The 24505-nt window shown below is 42.8% G+C and overlaps 1 protein-coding gene across 5 annotated transcripts in view; it reads right to left on the bottom strand.

Moving 5' to 3' along the window:
• Positions 1–24505, bottom strand: part of NLRC5 (NLR family CARD domain containing 5) — a 157235-nt gene that overhangs the window by 111253 nt on the left and 21477 nt on the right. For all 5 annotated transcript variants that reach the window (XM_040409360.1, XM_040409359.1, XM_040409362.1 and 2 more), the window contains exons 7-18: positions 23765–23848; positions 20225–20314; positions 20082–20129; positions 17690–17749; positions 15869–15949; positions 12862–12945; positions 11739–11828; positions 11546–11611; positions 9491–9574; positions 9321–9404; positions 5162–5251; positions 5030–5077 (exon numbers count right to left, since the gene is read on the bottom strand). In XM_040409360.1, the coding sequence (XP_040265294.1) occupies positions 5030–5077; positions 5162–5251; positions 9321–9404; positions 9491–9574; positions 11546–11611; positions 11739–11828; positions 12862–12945; positions 15869–15949; positions 17690–17749; positions 20082–20129; positions 20225–20314; positions 23765–23848 (909 nt within the window). The remainder of the gene's footprint in view (positions 1–5029; positions 5078–5161; positions 5252–9320; positions 9405–9490; positions 9575–11545; positions 11612–11738; positions 11829–12861; positions 12946–15868; positions 15950–17689; positions 17750–20081; positions 20130–20224; positions 20315–23764; positions 23849–24505) is intronic.

Below are 24505 nucleotides of genomic sequence, written 5' to 3'. Positions count from 1 at the left end.
TTCAATTTAATATTTAATATATTTAATTTAAAAAAAATTAAGTGTTGCCTAAGACAGGAGAGAATCGGCCAGTCTTTTGGTTATTCAACGAGGTGGTTGCGATGGAGAAAGCATTCCAAAAAACAATTTCTCTCCACCTGGAGACAAATCCTGTCAAGATTGATACAAGTGCGGTATCGGCTGCTCATTGAGCCAGATACTTCTGGGGGAACCTGCCTGGCATGAACAGGCGTCTAGTAGCTACAGACAATGAGAAGACAAAGCTTCAAGATTGCTTGGAGCCCGGAAGAGTCACGAAGTTCATCAAGATTCAAACCATAACTACCAGCCCCTGGTCTCTTCATCAGGAAAAAACATCATGAGTTCTCAGTCATCATGGATGGGAAAGAGGACATCCTGTGGTGCACTGAGATGGAGATGGAGATGGTCTTGGGATTCCCCCCGCACTATACGGACATTTTAGAAATGAACCACTGCTCCCGACAGAAGCTCCTGGGATGGACATGGAGCGTCCCAGTCATCCGACATCTATTCGCCCCGCTAAAGGATTATTTTGAAAGTGTGTGGAAGCCACACGCCCAATTTTGCAGATTTTTTTCTAATTTTTACACAAAAGGCTTTTCAACAGATAAGTGCAACAATGAAAGGCGAATATATTTGTATTTCCCCAGTAATACTTGGCAAACTGGGCTGTAAAATATCTCGCTGCACCGCTGAACGGCAATTAGGCCCAACTTTTTTTCTATTTTTACACAAGAGGCTTTTCTACAGATAAGTGCAACAATGAAAGGCGAAAATATTTGTATTTCCCCAGTAATACACAGCAAACTGGGCTGTAAAATATCTTGCTGCACCGCTAAACGGCAATTGGGCCCAAGTTTTTTTCTATTTTTACACAAAAGGCTTTTCTACTGATAAGTGAGTAGTAAGGAGAGACTGTTCTCTTCTAACTAAAAGTGACAGGTCGACACGCCCCTTTCCCCACCCATAACCCTTACCACAACCCCTCCCAGTCCATCCCAAACCACGCCTAAATACCGACCTAAACAACGGCTAAACACCTCCCATTCAACGCCCCTTATTCTGTTTGATCTGATATTACATCAGTAATTTAATTAAGTTTTAATATCTTTAAAAATAAAATGATATTAAGCTTGTATTAACCTCTTACTAAGCCATTATAAATATTGACAATAGCAAATTAGGAAATTTGCGTCGTTAGGAAATTATGTTTAAAAGCGTGTCAGGGTAAGTTCGGACATGATAAAGGCATGTTCGGACATTTCCTAAGACGTTATTTAAGAGCGGTAAAATCATTTTGTCTCGTTAGGAAATTTGCTTTGTTACAAAATTATGTTTAATAAAAATCAAAGGCGTACGTGATTTAACCCCTTAAGGACCGGGCCATTTTTCACCTTAAGAACCAGGCCATTTTTTGGAAATCTGACATGTGTCACTTTATGTGGTGATAACTTTAAAACGCTTATACTTATCTAGGCCATTCTGAGATAGTTTTCTCGTCACATATTGTACTTCATGACAGTGGTAAAATTGAGTAAAAAAATTCGAAATTTACCAAAAATTGGCAAATTTTCAAATGTTAATTTCTCTACTTTTATAATAGATAGTAATACCTCTAAAAATAGTTATTACTTTACATTTCCCATATGTCTACCTTATGTTTGGATCATTTTGTGAATGCCATTTTATTTTTTGGGGACGTTACAAGGCTAGAAGTTTAGAAGCAAATTGAAATGCGGCCCATTTTAAAGTCCAAATACAGTACGCTACACTGTTTGTCAAAAGAGTTCAAATATCGCCCGCTGTGAGAATCGGACACAGTCTCACTCTGTTAACCGCTAACGCAAAGTACTCGTGCAGCGTCCCAGCGTGTGTACAAGTGGTCCCCTTAAATTTCTGTATAATTATTCATATTTAATGTATTGTATTTCCCCAATATCAGGCTGGCCCTGCCACTACATTTATTCGCCCCTAGGTGGTGCTGGTGCCACATACTATATATAGCTTTGGGTTTCCTGACTTAAGAGAAAGTGGGAGAGTAAGAGGAAGTGGAAGGAAGTAGTTCAAGTTAAGAGAGGAGAAGGAAGTGTATGGAGGAACAAAGCAGGCTCAGTCCAAAATGTAGCTGCCTTTCTTTCCTCTGGTCCCTGATGAAGCCTGGAGAGGACAAACCAAGAGTTTATTGCAGCCCAGCACAAGACAGTAAGTCTAAGTATGAATATAAAGCAAGTCTAGTGAAGATTAGAGCTGAGTCTAGCCAAGGGACTTCACCAGCACCAGTGACCGGGAGGAACTTAAAGGTACCTGGACACAACTGGATAATAAGTGCGCAGAATTATCCTTTTCCACTAAACGCCTTCTGGGACATAGTGGACCTGAATATTTCAGGAGAGCATCCTGCATCAAATAATGTAGCAGAGAGTTTGCCTGCCAAGAGGGAGAATGCCCTTATTGGATTGCTCAATATAAAAGTAAGGAAACCATTATATTCGGTACCTGAGTACTAGAAAGTGGACTTAGTGCAAATTTACCCATTCTTTGCCTGTAAATTAACAGCATTAAGAGAACTCCTCAACTGACAATTGCCAGACCTGTTATGAGGAATTCCAGTTAAACCAACATCTGGATTATTGCTTTTGCTGTATTGATGAACTGTAACAACTGCCCTGAGACGATTGATTCAGTAAATGTTCAACTGTTTCTACTACAACTGACTCCTCATCCTTTCTACTACTCTCAACATTTGCACCTTACGGTGCTGGTGTCACGAACACAGGAGCCCAGCCACCAAAGCACCTTAAACACCTATACCATCAAGGGCACCTCAACTTCCATCTGGCTGGTGTTCCCTGCAATAGAGAGTGCCCCGATTTAGTGCTGTCTTCCCCTCCATTGCGCGCCGGCCCAGGGAGCTACATAAAAGTGAGTACAACTACTGCACCCATTTGGCCTACCACCACTCTCACTCACTACACCCCTGTGGCCCGATCATCGCACTCGGTCATTCGCGCGTGGCTTAAAGTGTATAGCATTCCCGCCGGTACTCGTATATCTAACCACAAGAATCTTTTTCTGGGAAACATCCCAAAAACAGTACTTCTAGCTTTTGTGGACAATGAATCATTTTTCGGGAACTACCAAAGAAATCCTTTGTGCTTCAATCACTATAATGTGAATTATGCCGCTATATATTTGGACGGACAACGGATACTCGCAAAACCGTTTCAGCCTAATTTTCAAGACAATTTGGCTGTTCGTAAATATATGTCGCTTGTACACATTTCAGGAAAGCAAAAGGCTGACAACGTTTCATCCGTGAATTGGTCAGAATCGCTTTTGATTTATCACCGGATCAAGAGCCTGGCAGACATTTCTCTCTAGTAAAAACTGGAAATCTCAGAGCTGAAATTAGATTTGCTGAGTCGGTGTTAAACACTATTAACATGATTGTGTATTCCGTTCATGAAAATATTATTGAAATAAACAATAGAAGGGAGGTTTTATATGATTTTCAATAAAATGAATAATTATGAAAGCCGACTTTCACGCCTGACGCATATTTAAAGGTGTATTTCCGTGCGATTTTTTACCGGAAAATAAAATCATCGACCGTCCGGCAGCCTATATTGTAAATACGGACAATTCGTATCAGCGTGAAAGCACTGGATTTTAATTATATTATATCCGAATGACGTATCTATTTTTTTTTATAGTTATGGATTATCGCCTGTGAATGAAATATTTACTGGTGAATTTATGAAATTTTTATATAAAAACTCTAAGACTATAAGGTATCAAAACAGAGACAAATACAGGACGCCGTTAGTTCAGTCTGCGGACATTACTGCATCTATATCTTGCATTGTATCGCTAAAAGAATGTCTTTTGAAAATGTATTAAAAATATTTATGACCGTGTTGTACGTACCTTTGTAACAAAGCGCATGAAACAATTATGTATACGCTGCTGTAATTACGCACAAACTTGTCTACCCTACTGAGTTATTGAAAAATGTACCGTGTTGTGTCGTAAATAAAGACATTTTGCTTAAATCACGTACGCCTTCGATTTTTATTAAACATAATTTCGGAACTAAGCTAATTTCTGTGTTTTTGTTGAGCTGAGCGTGTAGCGCTCTTTTACATACTGCCAATTGAAGATAGAACCTTAATATCATTTTATTTTTAAAGATATTAGGACGTGATAGATAGATGGATAGATAGATAGAAAATAGATAAAATATTTATCTATTAAATGATAGATTTGGGCTAGATAGCTAGGTAACTAGATGAAATAACAGGTATATAGAAAGATAAATTGGGTGGGTAGATAGATAGATAGATAGATAGATAGATAGATAGATAGATAGGCGCTAGATAGATAGCTTAGGGTTTTATAAGATTAATAGAAGAGATTAATAGGCTTTTATTAGTCTGATAAAAAAATTGATAGAGCCTAATATCATTTTATTTTTAAAGGTATTAGGCCATTTCCGGACATGTTTGCTATTGTCACAGCTGTTCGTACATTAGGCTGCCTATGTCTCGTAACACATATATAAACATTGCAGATTTCTAAATTTGGTATGTGTTTGTGCAAATTGATCGACAGCTGTCGTGTTAGAAGCTAGATGCGTGTTATCGGCACCCGGGAAAGTTGGGTGCCGCAATTAGCTATTGTTAATATTTATAAATGATACAAATCTGTGTCAGATAGCTATGTTGAATATCTTTGATAGATACAGCTATGAAATAGGGCAAAATGGGAAGACAGAATCGGCACCCGGGAAAGTTAGGTGCCACGGCTGCTGCAGCTTCTGTTGATTCTGCCGCAGCTGTTGCGTCTGTGATGGAACAAAAGACAAATCTGTATAGACGGTGCGAATCAAATTTTTCCTGAAATTCATAAGGAATTCCACTTTGTCAGCTTCGATTCACTCATCTCTAGTTATAATGTATTTCAGTCCATTATAGTATGCTTGCTTTCTATATAGTTTTTCTATGTTTACCTGTTGGCCTCCTGAAATGTTAGCAGCACTTTCTGTTGAGTTCCAAATCTACATATAAAGCATAAAAACATTCCTTGACTTGTTTGAACAGTATACCATACAGAAAAAGAAGGTACTAGATCAGGAACTTGCCTAATGGTGACATCCGTCAGGTTCTCCTCCCTAGATAAAGACTCCGCCAGGCACATAATGCCACCCAGATTGATTCCATTTCCACTCAGACTGTAACACACAATGCAATCAGATAGATGAGTAAGGGTATGTTCACATTGTAAGGATTTTGTTGTAATATACAGTATTTAATGTCAACTCTCCCAGATTGTCAGAAAGTTTCCCGAAAAAAAATGGAGGTCTCATATGGCTCCAGGGGAGTCCCACAAAGCCTGGCTACATATTGGTGGCTCAAATTTCATTTTCTGTAATGTTCAAAGATGCTGGATTATGGCCATTTTAAATTGGTTGTTCAGGTTGTTTTTTTAAATATGCCCCCAGCCAGCGGTACCTGTTGAAAAAAATCATACTCATCTAATTTCCCATTTTTTGAAATTCCACATGCAACCAATGACTGGCCTCAATGGTGAGGTGTCCCCAAGTGGAAGTGCTGGGTCATGTGCTGTTTGGGGACAGGTCATCGTTAAAGCCGGTCTTTGGCTGCAGCAGCGCACATGACACTGTCTGTATAGTGCCCTGGAGCAAGGGTACTTTGGACTATGGACATTTACCCTTATTGCTACTATGCAAAGCTATCAATTCCCTAATTAAATGCACTTTGAACTTGCACAATGATTTATGCTGTTGTGTGCACTTATACAGTTTCATATTGTTGAGCTGCATTTATATGTTTATTGTAATACAGTCCTGAAAGTTTAAGACCACTTGAAAAATGGCAAAAAATCATATTTAGCATGGCTGGATCTTAACAAGGTTCCAAGTAGAGCTTCAACATGCAACAAGAAGAAATGGGAGTGAGACAAAACATTTTTTGAGCATTCAATTTAATGAAAACAACGAATGAACTGAAACAGGCTGTTTTTCAGCTGATCAAAAGTTTAGGACCACACCTCCAAAAAAAAACGAAACCCCCCCAAAACAGAAATCCAACTTCCAAACATGAACTCAGTAATGAGTAGCTCCGCCGTTATTGTTGATCACTTCAAAAATTCGTTTTGGCATGCTTGATGCAAGCGTTTCCATGAGGTGAGTGGGAACATTTCTCCAAGTGGTGAAGACGGCCGCACAAAGGCCATCTACTGTCTGGAACTGTTGTCCATTTTTGTAAACTTCCCTTGCCATCCATCCCCAAAGTGTCACGGATGAAGTTAGCAGATAGCTGGAACATATAAATAAACGAGCGACTGGCTTTATCCCAAACTAAGGAGCTTATAGGTGAGCCCTATAAAACCCTAAGAGCTCTCCCTGACTGCTATGCACATGCAAGGGTCTGTATGGTAGACGATTGCATGCCCGCGTACCTATACTGTGTGACGCCTGAAAACCCTATAATAGTGAGGGGACACGACCACCGGCTCCCTGCACTTAATACGGACGGAGTCAGGGTCACCTAGAATGAAGTCAGCAAGGAAACACAATAAAGTAAAAGACTTATCTGTACAAACAGCAGAAGCAGCCTCCAGCAGTGAACACCTCATCCAGGAAGTAGTATAAACCGCAAAGTGAGGCAGTATGGGAGGGATTATAAAGGAAGACGATTAGTCGAAATAAGTGACACCTGGCAGAAGGAAAGGAGATGAGAAAGTGAAACCAAAACAAAGAACATAATACAAGAGGTAGAGAAAAACGTCTGCCAGATCTTCTCACAGAACTGGCGGTGACACAAAGGTTCTCAATTGGATTTAGATCAAGGGAACACGCAGGATGGGCCAAAAGAGTGATGTTATTCTCCTGGAAGAAGTCCCTTGTCCTGCGGGCATTGTGTACTGTAGCGTTGCCCTGTTGAAAAACCCAGTCGTTACCACACAGTTGAGGGCCCTCAGTCATGAGGAATGCTCTCTGCAACATCTGGACATAGCCAGCGGCCGTTTGACGCCCCTGCACTTCCTGAAGCTCCATTGTTCCACTGAAGGAAAAAGCACCCCAGACCATTATGGCGCCCCCTCCACTGTGGCGCGTAGAAAACATCTCAGGTGGGATCTGCTTGTCATGCCAGTAACGTTGGAAACCATCAGGACCATCAAGGTTAAAGGGGTTCTGCACTTTGTTTTAACTGATGATCTATCCTCTGGATAGATCATCAGCATCTGATCGGCGGGGGTCTGACACCCGGGACCCCCGCCGATCAGCTGTTTGAGAAGGCAGCCGCGCTCCAGTAGCGCTGCGGCCTTCTCACTGTTTACCGCTGGCCCAGTGACGTCACGACTAGTATCAACTAGCGTGGGCAGGGCTAAGCTCTGTTCACTTGAATGGAGTTTAGCCCCGCCCATGCTAGTTGATACTAGTCGTGACGTCAGTGGGCCAGCGGTAAACAGTGAGAAGGCCGCGGCGCTGCTGGAGCGCCGCTGCCTTCTGAAACAGCTGATCGGCGGTGGTTCCGGGTGTCGGACCCCCACCGATCAGATGCTGATGATCTATCCAGAGGATAGATCATCAGTTAAAACAAAGTGCAGAACCCCTTTACATTTTTTTCTCCTTAGAGAATAAAACTTTCTTCCACCTTTGAATGTCCAATGTTTGGTGCTCTCTTGCAAAGTCCAAACGAGCAGTTCTGTGGCGTTCAAGGAGACGAGGTCTTTGAATACGTTTTTTGTTTTTGAAGCCCTTCAGTCTCAGATGCCGTCTGATGGTTATGGGGCTGCAGTCAGCACCAGTAAGGGCCTTAATTTGGGTCGAGGATCGTCCAGTGTCTTGACAGACAGCCAATTGGATCTCCTGGCTCAGTGCTGGTGAAATTTTTTGGGGTCCTTCACTTGACTTTTTTGTTCCATAACCCTCAGCATCATTTGATTCCAAATTACTGTCTTACTACGTCCCACCTCAGCAGCAATGGCGCGCTGTGAGAGACCCTGCTTATGCAGTTCAACAACCCGACCACGTTCAAAAAGGGAGTTTTTTTGCCTTTGCCATCACAACATGTGACTACCTGACAGAAAATGACAATGAATCCACATCTTTGCACAGATTTGGCCTTTTAAAGGCATGTGGTCCTAAAATTTGGATCAGCTGAAAAACAGCCTGTTTCAGTTTAATCGTTATTTTCAATTAATTGAATGCTCAAAAAATGTTTTGTCTCACTCTCATTTCTTCTTGTTGCATGTTGAAGCTCTACTTGGAACCTTGTTAAGATCCAACAATGTAAAATATGATTTTTTGCCATTTTTCAAGTGGTCTTAAACTTTTGATCAGGACTGTATATCCTGTTAATTTGCACTCTTATTACACTATGGCTGCACTGCACTGTGGAAAGGGTTAATGTACAGCCAGCTAATACTGATAAAACTTTATGACTTTCTACCTATACAAAGTTTTGGAGGGGAAAAAACAGACACACTGACCTTCTGACTATCTGGTTTATGTCTATTGTTTACGTCTGAAGACTTGTTTATGTCTGAAAAACTGCTTATTCGTTATTGCATTGAAGCTCTATACAAGTCTATGATAGACAGAAATTGTAACAATGTTTCTATTTAGGCTGTGCTTCTCCACTCCACCCCTCCCAGTAGAAGGTTCTAGTTCAGGTGGAAACTGTATATAAAGAGAGCAGTCAGAGCTCTTAGTTGTCGGCAGATAGGGATCCGTGCTTAGTAGGAGAGACTCCTCCAGACTGCATGAGTGACCAGAAGAAGACGTTGAGATGGGAATACTCTGCCACAGACCCTGGGTCACCAGCCCTGTGGCCAGAAAGCCAGCTGGACGATTGAGCCACAGACCCAGGGCCACCAGCCTTTGGCCAGGGAGCCATCCTTCTGAGACAGAGAGAGAAGGATGCATCCTGCTCAGGCCTTTCCTCAGCACAGAACCTTCTGCTACCAGAGGACTGACTGGAGAAGCAAGCTCCGTGCCTTGTCTGTATTGTTTTCACTTGAGTTCATCCAGTAAAAAGGACGCCCCTGCATAGCGGAAACGGGACGGATCTGTTTTGCAGCCCATAGACTTCTATTGTAACGGAATCCATAACGCAATTCACCTTTTACCAACAAACGAAGTGTGAATGAACTTCATAAGCGGAAATCGCTAATCTCTAATTATGACCAGTAGTTGAGGGCCAACCAGAGAAGTTAAAATCTGAAATATCCCTCAGAGCAAAGACTGACAACTATGCTTTACCATAACTTACTTTACTGAGCGAAGCCATTTTAGTTCAGAAAGAATCTGGGTTATTCCAAGAATTCCACCACTTTCCAATCTATTGTCAGATAAACTGCAAGAAATCAAAGTAACAGAAGCCTGTACATCAACATCATCAGAGACATACAATGTGATGTACAGTATAAGAGTCTAACTTACTCCAAATATGCTAACTCCTTGCATTGTTGAAGGACCCGGCACAGTTTCTCCAACACTTTCGGGCAGTACTTGAAACCAGTTATTCTAGAACATGATATCAACATATGAGCTGCTGGAATATAACTGTGCATTTGGCAAAGAACAAATGATCAGTGGTGAATGATTAATCATTGATGTCTTTGCTGGAGACAGTGGATGATCCAGGAAGCATCCGAGACATCCATCAAGTCTAGAGCGAACTATTATGAAATAATTTGTATTTGCATATGGCTGCCCCACCAAACTAGAAGGGCCTTGGTAAGAGAGGTGACCACGAACCCAATGGTATCTCTGGCCGAGCTCTAAAGATCCCCCAGAAGATCAACCATCACTGCAGCACTCCACCAATCTGGGCTTTATGGCAGAGGGGCCAGAAAGAAGCCTTCCTTCCTTGAGAAAAGTACAGAGATATTCTTAAAGAAAACCTGATCCAGAGTGCTCTGGACTTCAGACTGGGCCAAAGCTTCACCTTACAACAAGACAATGACTGTGAGCACACAGCCAAGACAACACAGGAGTGGCTTAGGGACAACTTTGTGAATGTCCTTCAGTGGCCCTGACTAGAACTTAATTGAACATATCTGGGGAGACCTGAAAAAGGCTGTCCACTGACGATCCCCATCCATTCTGACAGAACTTGAGAGGATCTGAAATGAAGAATGGCATAAAATCCCCAAATTCAGGTGTGCAAACCATGTGGCATCATACCCAAGAAGACTGGAGGCTGTAATCACTGCCAAAGGGGCTTTAACTAAGTAAGGCCCCTTTCACACGAGCGAGTATTCCGCGTGGGTGCAATGCATGATGCGAACGCATTGCGCCTGCACGGAATCCGGACCCATTCATTTCAATGGGGCTGTGTACATGTGTGTTGGTTTTCACGCATCACTTGAGCGTTGTGTGAAAATCGCAGTATGTTCTATATTCTGCGATTTTCAAGCACCGCTGGCCCCCTAGAAGTGAATAGAGCTGCGTGAAAATCGCATCTGCAAGCAAGTGTGGATGCGATGCGTTTTTCACGGATGGTTGCTAAGAGATGTTTTTTGTATACATTCAGTTTTTTATCACGCACGTGCAAAATGTATCAAGATTCATTGCACCCGCGCGATAAAAACCTAACAACTGAATGCGATCTCAGGCAAAACTGAATGCCTTTGCCTGGGAAATCTCGCCTTGTTACACTGAGCGCATTCGCAAAGCATCCGGACCTAATCCGGACACGCTCGTCTTCAAGGGGCCTAAAGAGTCTGAATACCTATGTCAATGCAGGAGTTTAGTTTTTCCTTTTCAAAAACTTGAAAAGATTTCACTTTGTCATTAGAGGATATTGAGTGCAGAATGATGGGGAACATTTTTGTTTAACACAAGGCTGCAACTTCACAAAATGTGAAAAAAGTTAAAAGATCTAAAGACTTTCTGAATGCACTACAAATGAGAGTCAAATGTGAGGCATGGCTTATAGTCTAGTTTCTGTGACAGAACACATCTAATACTACAATATACAATGCCAACACTGTAGTACTGTGGAAGAGCAAGAAAGACAGCAAATCATGTGTCCTTAAAGGGAAACAATCTGCTGTAAATGTTTTAGGACCTTACAAATGCAGAAATTAATGTCAGTAAAATCTGACATGTGCATTTGCCTTGGAACCCACGTCAGAAATCCAAGGCTGACCTTTGGATTTATCCCATGGTTTGCAGATTTTACTGCCCTGGAATCCATCCATGCAACATGGACACTCTTGTTCTCATATTTGAAATTCTCATTACAAACAATGGCAGGCTGGATTTTTTAATGTGGATTTCTATGCAGAAAATGTCAAAAATGTACCGTAAGAACATGCCCTTACTGATGGGATCCCTAAAATGCTCAGTCGCATCCAGTGATGGACTACTGCTGCTTATATATTATATTAATAGAACATGGATAGTATGTCAAATTGTATTGATTGGAATTTCAGGAACTTAAAAATTCATAAATCATAATTAATTTCTCATCTGCAATGTAAATGTGACCTGATCTCTCTTGGAGAATCATCGATACCGGTGAAGAAGAGGATCTCCGCCGTCTGATGAGAACCACTAGAAGAATATTTTAAAAAAATACAACATAATTAACCATGTTATAATGATTATGCTACAGAATTATAATGACTCGCCCCCGCAAAAAAAAAAAATTTATATTAATTATTTTCATGAAAATCCTTACCTGGCTGCTACCCGTTTTACATTGAGACAGGTCACCATGAAGCAAACAAGATGGGACATTCCTTCTTCAGATAACAGCGTCCTGTTAAGTCTAAGAACGTAATGGGGGAGATTTATCAAAACTGGTGTAAAGGAAAACTGGCTTAGCTGCCCATGGCAACCAATCAGATTCCACCTTTCATTTTTCAGAGCTCCTTTGGCAAATGAAAGAATTAATCTGATTGGTTGCTATGGACAACTAAGCCAGTTTTCCTTTGCACTCTCCACCTGTGTATTCTGTGTGAACACATGAGCAATATATATATGGTACCAAACCATAATCTGGACAACCACATCCACCATCACAATCATGGAATTTTTTTTAAAACAATTGTATTACATAATATTATAATTTGCTTATGTACCATATCAAAGAAAAAGAAAATTAAAGGGGTTGTCCTCCGAAAAATATTCTAAATTTTTCAAACCAGCACCTGGATCTGAATACTTTTGCAATTGCATGTAATAAAAAAATTAGCATAACAACTGAGTTATGGAATAAAATGTATCCTTATAGCGCCACCTGCTGTTTATTTTTTCTCATTTCTTTGTCCGGCTCACCTAGAGGGCCGCGCATACTCAATTTCATCCTTCAGCTGACTTCTGAATTGTGATAGGGAGATAGTTGCAGCAGAAAGGCCAAGCGCCCCCTGAGCTGCAGCAGAAAGGACACTCTGCTCGAGCTGGCAACTTGATATAAATCTAGCAGAGCAATGAATGAGGAGATCTCTGGATCCATGTGAGGTCCAGGGCTGGTTCTAGCTTTGTTAGAAATTGTCTGATTTTCACTTATTACATTTTTAATCATAGGACAACCCCTTTAAGCGCTATGGAGGACAAAATAATAAAATAAGATTAGGTGTTTCTTGTACTTAGGACCACCACTATTAGAGAAGCTGTTTTTGCGCTGGAGGACCCAGCAACATGATTTTTAATGGGAATGGTGTCATTCTTTATTTATTCCTGTGGGGGCGCTGTAAATTGTAATTGAGGATATTAACACGCATTTGGATCAGGTTAGAATTGGAAGATTGTATGAATTATGGACCATATAGAACAACTTCTTTAAAATAAACTAATCTTACTCTAGTTTCCAGGAAATATGTATATCGGGAAGCCTGTCCATCAACTTCTTACAACCATGATCTCCAAAAGGATTCCCAGATAAACTGAAATAAGAAATATGAAAAAAGATGTCACAGACAGGCCTTTGTTACTAACATGACTGAACAGTTACGGTATATGATCTTATTTGAGATTTCGGTAGGATAGGCCATATGTGTCCGATATGTGCCTGTCGCTCCTTTGGGACTATCTCAAGAAAGGAGACCCCAACATGAATGAAAAGCATGACGCACGCGCACAGTGTCCCCTCCATTCACTGCTATAGGACTTCTGAAAATAGCCAGTGCTCAGCTATTTTTGGAAGTCCCATAGCAGTGAATAGAGAGAGACGCACATGTGCAGCATGCTCTCCATTCATGTTGGGGCCCCCTCTTTGAGCGAGTCTTCTGCCTGCTCCTATACCGAGGCTTCCCTGGTTCGCCAACCAGTCCCTGTACTTCCGCTTTCAGCGATGATGCGTTGACACCTGTGACTAACGAAGCTGGTGATTGGCTGCAGTGATCACATGTCGACACGCTATGAGAGTGAACATCTGTGCCGTGTGATATATATTTTTCACATTTATCGAAAGGAGCCAGTAAACAAAGACCACCAGGGGGACCAAGGGAGCTTCTCCACAGAGACCGCAGAGGACTGGGAAGGTGAGTATACTGGACTTTTTATTTTAGACAATCCTCTGCATTGGTGGAAAATCTGCAATACAAGCATTTGTTTGCAGATTTTCACTTACCCATTGAAGTCACTAAGGAAAATCTGCAGCAGAAATTGACATGTTGCCAATTTAAAAGTCTACACCACAGGTCGGCAGGGTTGGACTGGGGTTTCTTGGGCCCACCAGACAAAATTATTCTCTGGGCCCAACCCTCTTATCATCAAATTATTCAAATAGTGGCAATTTATTGTCTCCGAAGGCAGCTTCAATTTTTTTATTTACCCTGGACGCTTGGTGCCCCCTTTGTTATCAGAGCTTGGGCCCACCAAGGCAGGGCCGTAACTACCATAGTGGCAGACCATGCAACTGCTATGGGGCCCAGGGCAAGAGGGGGCTCTGTTGAGATCATCCCCTGTTCTACTGGGGGTGAAAACTTGGTCAGGACTCTACCTTCTAAAGGAACAACTTTTAGCAAATGAGGCAGTGGGATAATGGCCCAAGGGTCATTGAAAGGGGTTTAGGAGGAAACCCTTCTGTTTTGTGGGGAGATGGGGGTCTGGTTTGATCCTTGCTATGGGGCCCTTACTTCTCTATGTACGCCACTGCACCAAGGGATCCTCTGGTACTCTGGTGGGCGAGTTCGATGCTGCATTTCGGTGCAGAATTACATTTACATAGCATGTGGATTGTTTTTGCTTAAACCACATCCACTTTGCTACTACTGTATTCAGCTGTGGATTGGATAGGCCCTTAGGATAGATCATCAATATCAGATCTGCAGGGGACTGGCTCCCCAAACCCCCACCTATCAGCTGATTGCTGAGCACAAAGCACACTGGAGCCAGGCACAGCGCCGTACACTGTGTAGTGGCCACGCCTGGATACTGCAGCTCTCTCCCTTTCACTTGTGTGAGACTGACCTGCAATAACTCGACACGGCCACTATACAGAATATGGAGCTGTTGCCTGGCTCCAATGCTCTGTGTCCTCTGCAGTCAGCCAGGGTGAACAGGGAGTCATACCACCGCCAATGGAATATCGATGACCTATCCTAAGGATAGGTCATCAATATTAAAGTCCTGGAAAATCCCTTTAACTCTCTCTGCAGGGTTGCTGAGATTGTGCAAAGCACAGAATATTTTTTTTTTTTATTCCTTAGGCAGGTTATTTGGAAAAACACTGATCGATCAGAGAAGTAGAAGTTGTCATATTTGGTGCAATGCATGGTATAGTTGGTACACAGGTTTCTATGAAATTCTAGGTTTGCTGCGTGACAGTTCCCATTTCTTCACAGTCAGTGTTTGATCAGTATTTGATCAGCGATCTCTATCACTGATTGTGAGCCAAAACCAGGTGCGGATCAAAAACAAAGAGCAAGTGCAAATTATTCCATTATGGCCTCATGCACGCGACCATGCCGTTTTATGCGGTCCGCAAACAACGGAAGGCGCCCGTGTTGCCTTCCGCAATTTGCGGAACGGAACGGGCGCTGGCAATATAAATGCCTATTCTTGTCCGCAAAGCCCGGACAAGAATAGGACATGTTATATTTTTTTTAGTGGGGCCGCGGAACAGAGCCACGGATGCGGACAGCACACGGAGTGCTGTCCGCATCTTTTGCGGGCCCATTGAAATGAATGGGTCCGCATCCGAGCCGCCAAAATGGCGGCTCGGATGCGGACCCAAACAACGGTCGTGTGCATGAGGCCTATACCTCATCTCTGTGTAGTCTTCATTTCTGGTTTTGGCTCACAATCACTGATGGAAATCACTGATCAAACACTGACTAAACACTGACACTTTGTGAAAGCGGGCTTAAACAGAAATTTAAGGGGAGTTTAATATTTACAGCCGACTCTCTGCATTCCCACCAATCAGCTGTGGGTGGGTGAGCGTTGTGGCCTCTTCCTAGGCCAGTGATGTCAAATTCATCAGTCACATGGCCTATGTGCACCTCAAACTCTTTTTAGTGAATGGGCCTGAGCTGCAATACCAAGCACAGGCACTATACAAGGTACGGCGCTGTGCTTGATGTGCTGTGAAGAGGCTGCAGTGCTCACTGCAGTATCATGTCCTCAAAAACCTGATCGGTGACTATGCCACACCCCTGAGGATCTCTATCAATATTTTACTCCCCGAAAACACCTTTAAAGTAGCACTCCAGGCAAAACTAATACTCTGAACACCCCAAGTTCACTAGTTTTCACACATGAGGCCAAATGACTTTTATGTTATTAACAATTTTATTTTAATTATTTGCTCTTTAAAATAATAATCAGCGGTTGAGGAATTTATTTTGTCAATTATTTCCATACTTTACATGAGAAAGCTGGAGGCCTGCGAGTATCTCAGCCAGCTGAGGAATGTCTTCAGAGGTCAGACTGCAGTTTTCAAGACTGAGAGAAAAAGTTAAAATGAGTAAAAAATGTCAACGGACTGTAAAAAAGCAAACCAGCAAAAAAAATGTGCAACATGCATGCAGTGTATAAAAAGTGCAGCTTGTGTAATAGCTATTACTAATATTCTAATGAATGCTTCTAGAGACTCTCATTAGGGATAATGTGATGATTATGGGGGCATCTACTGTATTTTTTGCCCTATAAGACGCACCTAGGTTTTAGAGGAGGACAATAAGAAAGAAATATTTTTCCTTAGACCTCAGATAAGACCAGCAATCAGACCCCCAATGTTAATCATACCTTAGCTCACAGCCCCAATCAGACCCCCAATGTTAATAAGACCCTCAACCAGATGTCAGATCAAACCCCCAATGTTAATAAAACCCCAATAAGACCTCAGATCAGACCCACAATCAGCCTCAGCTCAGACCCCAATGTGAATGACCCCCAATCAGACCACAGATAAGAGCCCCAATATAAATAAGAAACCCCCCATTCAGACCTCAGATAAGTCCCCCCATACCTCAGATCAGACCCCTATTCTTCAGATCAGTCCCTTATACCTCATATCAGCCCCCAGCCTCATTTAATCAGCCCTCAGCCTCATTTATTCAGCCCCCAGCCTCATTTATTCAGCCCCCAGCCTCAGATCACATAAAATAAAAAATCCACTTACCTCTCCTGCTCCGGACGCCACAGCCCCTCACTTCCAGCGCTTCTTCTGTTCTTCCTGCCATCGGCTGTGTTGTGACCCGACGCGCACACCGTGAAGTCATAGAGCGCCCTCATGCTGTGCGCAGCTACTGCACAGCCGACATACGAGGACCAGGAAGTGATGAGTACAGAGCCTGGGAAGCGCTGCATTCACCGCTTCCTGGTCCTCCTGGAAGCGCTCATCAGTATTCGCCCCATAAGAAACAGTGAAATTTTTCTGCCAAAAATACGGGTATTTTTCAGTAAATCCATTGCAGTCACCCTAGAATAGCTGATAACAGATAATAAGAGATTGTGTTCACCTGCCAATCAATGTATTTTAGAACTAAGGCCTTGTCTAGTGTGGACAATCCATTTTCTTAAAAAATAAATAAAAAAACAACAACAGAGGATTCCCCTGCTGAAACCTCCAGTGATCAGCTGTAATCAGTGGGGAGCAAGTGTTCAAAATCCTTGCAGCGCCACCACAGGGGTAATGAAGAAATACATTTTGTTTCCATTGAAATCAATGGACTATTTATTTAATGCACTAACGTGCTGTGTCTAAAGGTCTTTTTACATGTACCAATGTGCCAAGCAATTATCAGAAATGAACCAGGTGATCCCGATAATTGCCTGATCTTCAGTGAAGATGAGTGCTTCATTTACATGCAGCAATCACCTCTGCAGAGTTCCTGGGAAGCAGATCATGTGACTGTACTTTCTGCTGCACAAGGAATTTTGGTACATGAGCATTCGGGTGATCGCTGGGACCTTTTACACATACCAGTTATTTATACAAATGCTCATCTCTGATAATCAGCCTGATTATCGTTCTGTGTAAAAGGACCTTTACAGAGTGATATAGGTTCTTGGTAGCTGGCTATGATAACGAAATTAGAGTGTTAAGCCCCTCCATGAATTCCCTGTGAAATTTGTTTTCTAAACCAGATAATGGCTTGAAGCTTCGTTACATTCTTGTTAATTGAATTTTATGTAAATTGAACATAAATGACGTCTGATCCACACACAGCAATAATTTACCTCACGTTTTTCACATTTATATCCGTGATTTCTTCTCTGGCTTTTTTGACCTTTGGAGCGCTGAAACAAAATATAATATTAAGTCTGATCAGCTTAACCCCTTCCTGATGCAGGTATTTTCCATTTTTAAATGTTCTACTCCTTGCCAGTATGATTACAGTGATACCACATTTTTATATATTTTTTTATGTTTGAATACTTTAAAAAAATAAAAACTTTCCTTTCATCACCACATTCTGGCATCCGTAACTTTTTTATATTTATATCTACTGAACCGTGTGGGGGCTCATTTTGTTGCTTGGAGTTCCACAATTTTAATTGATACCATTTTGGAATATACAGTCAGGTCCATAAATATTGGGACATTGACACAATTATAACATTTTGGGCTCTATACACCACCACAATGGATTTGAAATGAAACGAACAAGACATAATTTACCTGCAGACCGTCAGCTTTAATTTGAGGGTATTTACATCCAAATCAGGTGAACGGTGCAGGAATCACAACAGTTTGCATATGTGCCTCCCACTTGTTAAGGGACCAAAAGTAATGGGACAATTGGCTTCTCAGCTGTTCCATGGCCAGGTGTGTGTTATTCCCTCATTATCCCAATGACAATGAGCAGATAAAAGGTCCAGAGTTCATTTCAAGTCTGCTATTTCCATTTGGAATCTGTTGCTGTCAACTCTCAAGATGAGATCCAAAGAGCTGTCACTATCAGTGAAGCAAGCCATCATTAGGCCGAAAAAACAAAACATACCCATCAGAGAGATAGCAAAAACATTAGGCCTGGCCAAAACAACTGTTTGGAACATTCTTAAAAAGAAGGAACGCACCGGTGAGCTCAGCAACACCAAAAGACCCAGAAGACCACGGAAAACAACTGTGGTGGATGACCGAAGAATTCTTTCCCTGGTGAAGAAAACACTCTTCACAATAGTTGGCCAGATCAAGAACAGTCTCCAGGAGGTAGGTGTATGTGTGTCAAAGTCAACAATCAAGAGAAGACTTCACCAGAGTGAATACAGAGGGTTCACCACAAGATGTAAACCATTGGTGAGCCTCAAAAACAGGAAGGCCAGATTAGAGTTTGCCAAATGAAATCTAAAAAAGCCTTCACAGTTCTGGAACAACAACCTATGAACAGATAAGACCAAGATCAACTTGTACCAGAGTGATGGGAAGAGAAGAGTATGTAGAAGGAAAGGAACTGCTCATGATCCTAAGCATACCACCTCATCAGTGAAGCATGGTGGTGGTAGTGTCATAGCGTGGGCATGTATGGCTGCCAATGGAACTGGTTCTCTTGTATTTATTGATGATGTGACTGCTGACAAAAGCAGCAGGATGAATTCTGAGGTGTTTCGGGCAATATTATCTGCTCATATTCAGCCAAATGCTTCAGAACTCATTGGACGGCGCTTCACAGTGCAGATGGACAATGACCCAAAGCATACTGCAAAAGCAACCAATGAGTTTTTTAAGGGAAAGAAGTGGAATGTTATGCATCGGCCAAGTCAATCACCTGACCTGAATCCGATTGAGCATGCATTTCACTTGCTGAAGACAAAACTGAAGGGAAAATGCCCCAAGAACAAGCAGGAACTGAAGACAGTTGCAGTAGAGGCCTGGCAGAGCATCACCAGGGATGAAACCCAGCGTCTGGTGATGTCTATGCGTTCCAGACTTCATTCTGTAATTGACTGCAAAGGATTTGCAACCAAGTATTAAAAAGTAAAAGTTTGATTTATGATTATTATTCTGTCCCATTACTTTTGGTCCCTTAACAAGTGGGAGGCACATATGGAAACTGTTGTAATTCCTACACCGTTCACCTGATTTGGATGTAAATTCCCTCAAATTAAAGCTGACAGTCTGCAGTTAAAGCACATCTTGTTCGTTTCATTTCAAATCCATTGTGGTGGTGTATAGAGCCATAAATGTTAGAATTGTGTCGATGTCCCAATATTTATGGACCTGACTGTATATGGATTTTTTTATCACTTTTTATGAAAAATTTTTTTAAGGGCAAATATGGTGATTCGGGGTTGATGGGAACTTTACTATGGCAGACCTGGGAGCCTTCAGAAGGCCTCCAGGCTGCCATAGCAGTTGAACGACTTCTGCGTTCTGGTTGCAGGTGGGGCATCTGGTCACCGGGAGCACTGAACTCCAGGTAAATAAGTGCTCAGATGTGAGGATAAAAGTCAGTGATCGGAGTTGTCTCTCATCATAGATTCTGCCACCAGGTGTCTTCTGTATAAGGTAAAAACAGCAGGCACCTGCTCATCTCCTGTGAGGATTCATCTTTAAAGATCTGGTGAATATCGGGAAAGGGTTAAATATAAGAAGCTTATGCAGAACATAAATTTGTGCTCACAAATGTACCTTTCATAGCAGCTCTGTGAGGAGAAGACGGCCGTAGTAGTGTCCCCTCTAAACAACATAATATTTTTTTAAATATACCGGTATGTATCTATCACATTTATTTTAGTTTATTAAGAACTACTATTACCACTACTATTACTCACATTATTTGGATGTCCGTTATGCTGGGACAATTGACAGCTGACTTGAGCAATTTAAGAACTCCAGTAACATTCATATCATTGTGGCTAAGGCTGGGAAATAGAAAATAAACGAATAATTTAGCATTGTGAGTGTTCATACAGATGAGGCAGCCTCAACCCCACCAGTGTGACAACTACGACATTAATGTACGGGGCCTAGGCTATCTGTATAGCATGCCACTCGTTCACTTAGCAGCCTATCAGGTGCTGCACCTGAAGGGGTTAATTGTGCGTATCATAGCCCCCTGTAAGAGATCAGGGGCTGCCAGGCAGCAGGGGGCACACCCCCCTCCCTCCCCAGTTTTAATTTCATTGGTGGCCAGTGTGGCCCCCCCCGCCCCCCTCCCTCTATTGTATCAATATCATTGGTGGCCAGTGCTCCCCCCCCCCGGCCCCCCTCCCTCCCTCTATTGTATTATCATTGGTGGCCAGTGTGCGTGCCCCCCCGGCCCCCCCTCCCTCTATTGAATAAAGGAACTGCTCTTACTAATTAGAGTGCTGAAAGGGTTAACCCGCGTCCTGTGAGCAGAGGTGGAGAACGAAGGGCGGAGTGGAGCTCGTCTGAGGAGGTGGCTTACCTGCTGCGCTGTCTGTGACCGGCCGGGAGCTCCTCCTACTGGTAAGTGACAGATCATTAAGCAATGCGCCGCACAGACCTGTCACTTACCAGTAGGAGGAGCTCCCGGCCGGTCACAGACAGCGCAGCAGGTAAGTATGATGCTTCTAATATTGCTAAGTAACCATGGCAACCAGGACTGCAGTAGCGTCCTGGTTGCCATGGTTACCGATGGGAGCCCCAGCGATGCAACTGTGACTCCGATCGGAACTCTCCGCTGCCACCAATGATCGGGGGGGGGGGGGGAGAGGGGAGGCCGCACACTGGCCACCAATGATATTAATACAATAGAGGGGGGCGGGGGGGCGCACACTGGCCGCCAATGATAATACAATAGAGGGGGGGCCGGGGGGGGCCGCACACTGGCCACCAATGATAATACAAAAGAGGGAGGGAGGGGGGGCCGGGGGGGGGGGCCGCACACTGGCCACCAATGATAATACAATAGAGGGGGGGCGGGGGGGCGCACACTGGCCACCAATGATATTCAAACTGGGGAGGGAGGGGGGTGTGCCCCCTGCTGCCTGGCAGCCCCTGATCTCTTACAGGGGGGCTATGATACGCACAATTAACCCCTTCAGGTGCGGCACCTGAGGGGTTAATTGTGCTGGTCACAGCCCCCTGTAAGAGATCGGGTGCTGCCAGGCAGCAGGGGGCAGTCATGTACACAGTTTGTAGTATATTCTAAATTGAAGCGTCCCCATCACTATGGGAACCCCTCTGTGTTAGAATATACTGTCGGATCTGAGTTTCACGATGTAACTCAAATCCGATGGTATATTTGTAACATAGAGGCGTTCCCATGGTGATGGGGACGCTTCAAGTTAAAATATACCATTGGATTGGAAAAAACTCCGATCCTATGGTATATTAACTCCTGACTTTACATTGAAAGTCAATGGGGGACGGATCCGTTTGCAATTGCACCATATTGTGTCAACCTCAAACGGATCCGTCCACATTGACTTGCATTGTAAGTCAGGACGGATCCGTTTGGCTCCGCACGGCCAGGCGGACACCAAAACGACTTTTTTTTCATGTCCGTGGATCCTCCAAAAATCAAGGAAGACCCACGGGCGAAAAAACGGTCACGGATCACGGAAAAACGGAACCCGTTTTTGCGGACCGCAAAAAAAAAACGGTCGTGTGTATGAGGCCTTAATAGCAACCAATGACAGAACAGGTTTCATTTTACCAGAGCAGCTTAAGAAGCAAAAGCTGATCTCTGATTGGCTGCTATAGGTGACACTGGGGGAGATTTATCAAAACTGGTGTAAAAGAAACTGATTTAGCTGCCCCTAGCAACCAATCAGATTACACCTTTCGTTTTCCAAAGGAGCTCTGAAAAATAAAAGGTGAAATCTGATTGGTTGCTTTAAGTGCTGAGCGATTTGAAGTCCACGAAGGGGGCTTCGATTTGAATTTTTCTTCACACCAGTTTTGATAAATCTCCCCAAAAGAGTTTTTTTTTAGTTAGACAGCTCTGATAAATGAGGTCCAATATCTCTATATCTCTTGTCAGATTATATTTTTTACCCTGTTATCTTCTCAGTAACATTTCTACAGCCTCCCAGGTGACAACTTCAGTCACACAGGAGCAAGGCACTATCGGGGCAGTCTAAAAGTCAAACTGTCTTTGTTGCCCATAGCAACCAATCACAGGACAGCTTTCACTTTTCAGTAGCAGAATATGAAATGACAGCTGAGCTCTGATTGGCTGTCATAGGTAGAAAAGAGTTCTTCATTTAGACAGTTTTGATAAATGTGGTACATATCTCCTGGCAGGTCCTTTTTGCCCTTACTCCCCAGTTCTTAACAATACCTCTACAGCCTTGAAGGTGACAACTTCAGTCACACAGGAACAAGACACTATAGGGACAAATTAAACTGTCTAAAAGGCAAGCTGCTGTTGTTGCCCATAGGAACCAATCACAGCACAGCTTTCATTTCTCAAGAGCAGATCGGAAATGAAAGCTGAGCTGTGATTGGTTGCTATGGGCAACCAAGGCAGTTTTTTCTTTTAGACGGTTTTATCCATCTCCCCATGGCTTTTCACTTTTCTGAAGTACCTTATTTCTGCAGTAATTTGCATAATGGATAATTATAATGAGAAATGGATTACACTGGAGTACGCTGTAAAGAGACACAGTGTGGGACATTAATCAAAAGCGGTGTAAAGGAAAACTGGCTTAGTTGCCTATAGCAACCAATCGAATTCCACCTTTCATTTTCCAAAGGAGCTCTGAAAAATGAAAGGCGGAATCTGATTGGTTGCCATGGATAACTAAGCCAGTTTTCCTTACACCAGTTTTGATTAATCTACCCCATTGTCTCTCTATCATGGCTGAAAGGGTGAGGAGGGGGGTCCCAAGCAGATCTCTCTAGGGTTGTCTTCATAAGGAACCCCCTTTAATCTTAGTATTATTTGACTATGGCATACTTACCAATGTTTCCGTTAGTAAAATTGGGGCATACAAGCCCCACCCTTGGGAACGCCCCAAACCCAGCTGGAAAAAAACAACACTTAACCACCCATTTTCAACCCAGGACAGCGCAATTTTTTGCCGGGACTGTCTCTAAAAACCAGTGACAGTGCCGCCAAATTCAGGACAGTTAGCAACTATACTATATGTCATTTCTAATCCCCCCCCATCCACCAACTGTTATATAGCTTCTATCATCAACCCTTTTAACATGAAGAATTTGATAAATCAGGTCTAGGCATCCCTGGGACATCTAAGGACGCCTTCACACAAAGCAGAAATCCATGTGCTTCCCGCCAAAACAACCCCATTCAGATAAATGGGACTGATTTTCGTTTGCTGAAGCCCCAATAATCTAAAGTTTTCAATACACCATAAACTGCAAAATGTTGCGTCACTTACTCCAACACTCTCAGCTGCTCCATCTTTGAAAATAATTCAACTAATGAAGTCATATCCTCAACTTTTAGATGGTTATTTTGCAAGCTAGAAGAGAGTAAAAAAATGAATATTTCAGAATAAGCGGGGTCACCAGCACTATATTGATTTATGATGATATGTAACCCTAACAGTTCTGGAATGTATTGGATAAGGCTATTTTCACACTCGCATTTTGGTTTCTGTTTGTCAGATCCGTTCAGGGCTCTCACAAGCGGACCAAAACGGATCCGTTTTGCCGTAATGCATTCTGAATGGAAAAGGATCCGCTCAGATTGCATCAGTTTGCCTCAGTTTGCCTCCGTTCCGTCACTGAGCCAAACGGATCCGTTCTGACACACAATGTAAGTCAATGGGGATGGATCCGTTTTCCATGACACAATAGCAAATGGATCCGTCCACCATTGACTTTTAATGCTGTTCAAGACGGCTCTGTCTTGGCTATGTTAAAGATAATACAAACGGATCAGTTCTGAACAGATGCAGACGTTTGTATTATCTGAACGGATCCGTCTGTGCAGATCCATGACGGATCCACACCAAACGCAAGTGTGAAAGTAGCCTAACACTGACAGCATTATGTCAGTGTTATCCAATACATTTCAGAACTGCCACTGCGTTCTTGCTTCTTACCCTAGGCTAGTGACATCACGACTAGTGATAAGCGAAGATATGAAAAATTCGATTCGACTGCTTTGCCCGAAT

The sequence above is a fragment of the Bufo bufo genome, chromosome 10 (genome assembly GCF_905171765.1).
Source record: "Bufo bufo chromosome 10, aBufBuf1.1, whole genome shotgun sequence".
Classification (NCBI taxonomy): Eukaryota; Metazoa; Chordata; class Amphibia; order Anura; family Bufonidae; genus Bufo; species Bufo bufo.
This window is presented reverse-complemented; position numbering and strand designations above follow the sequence as displayed.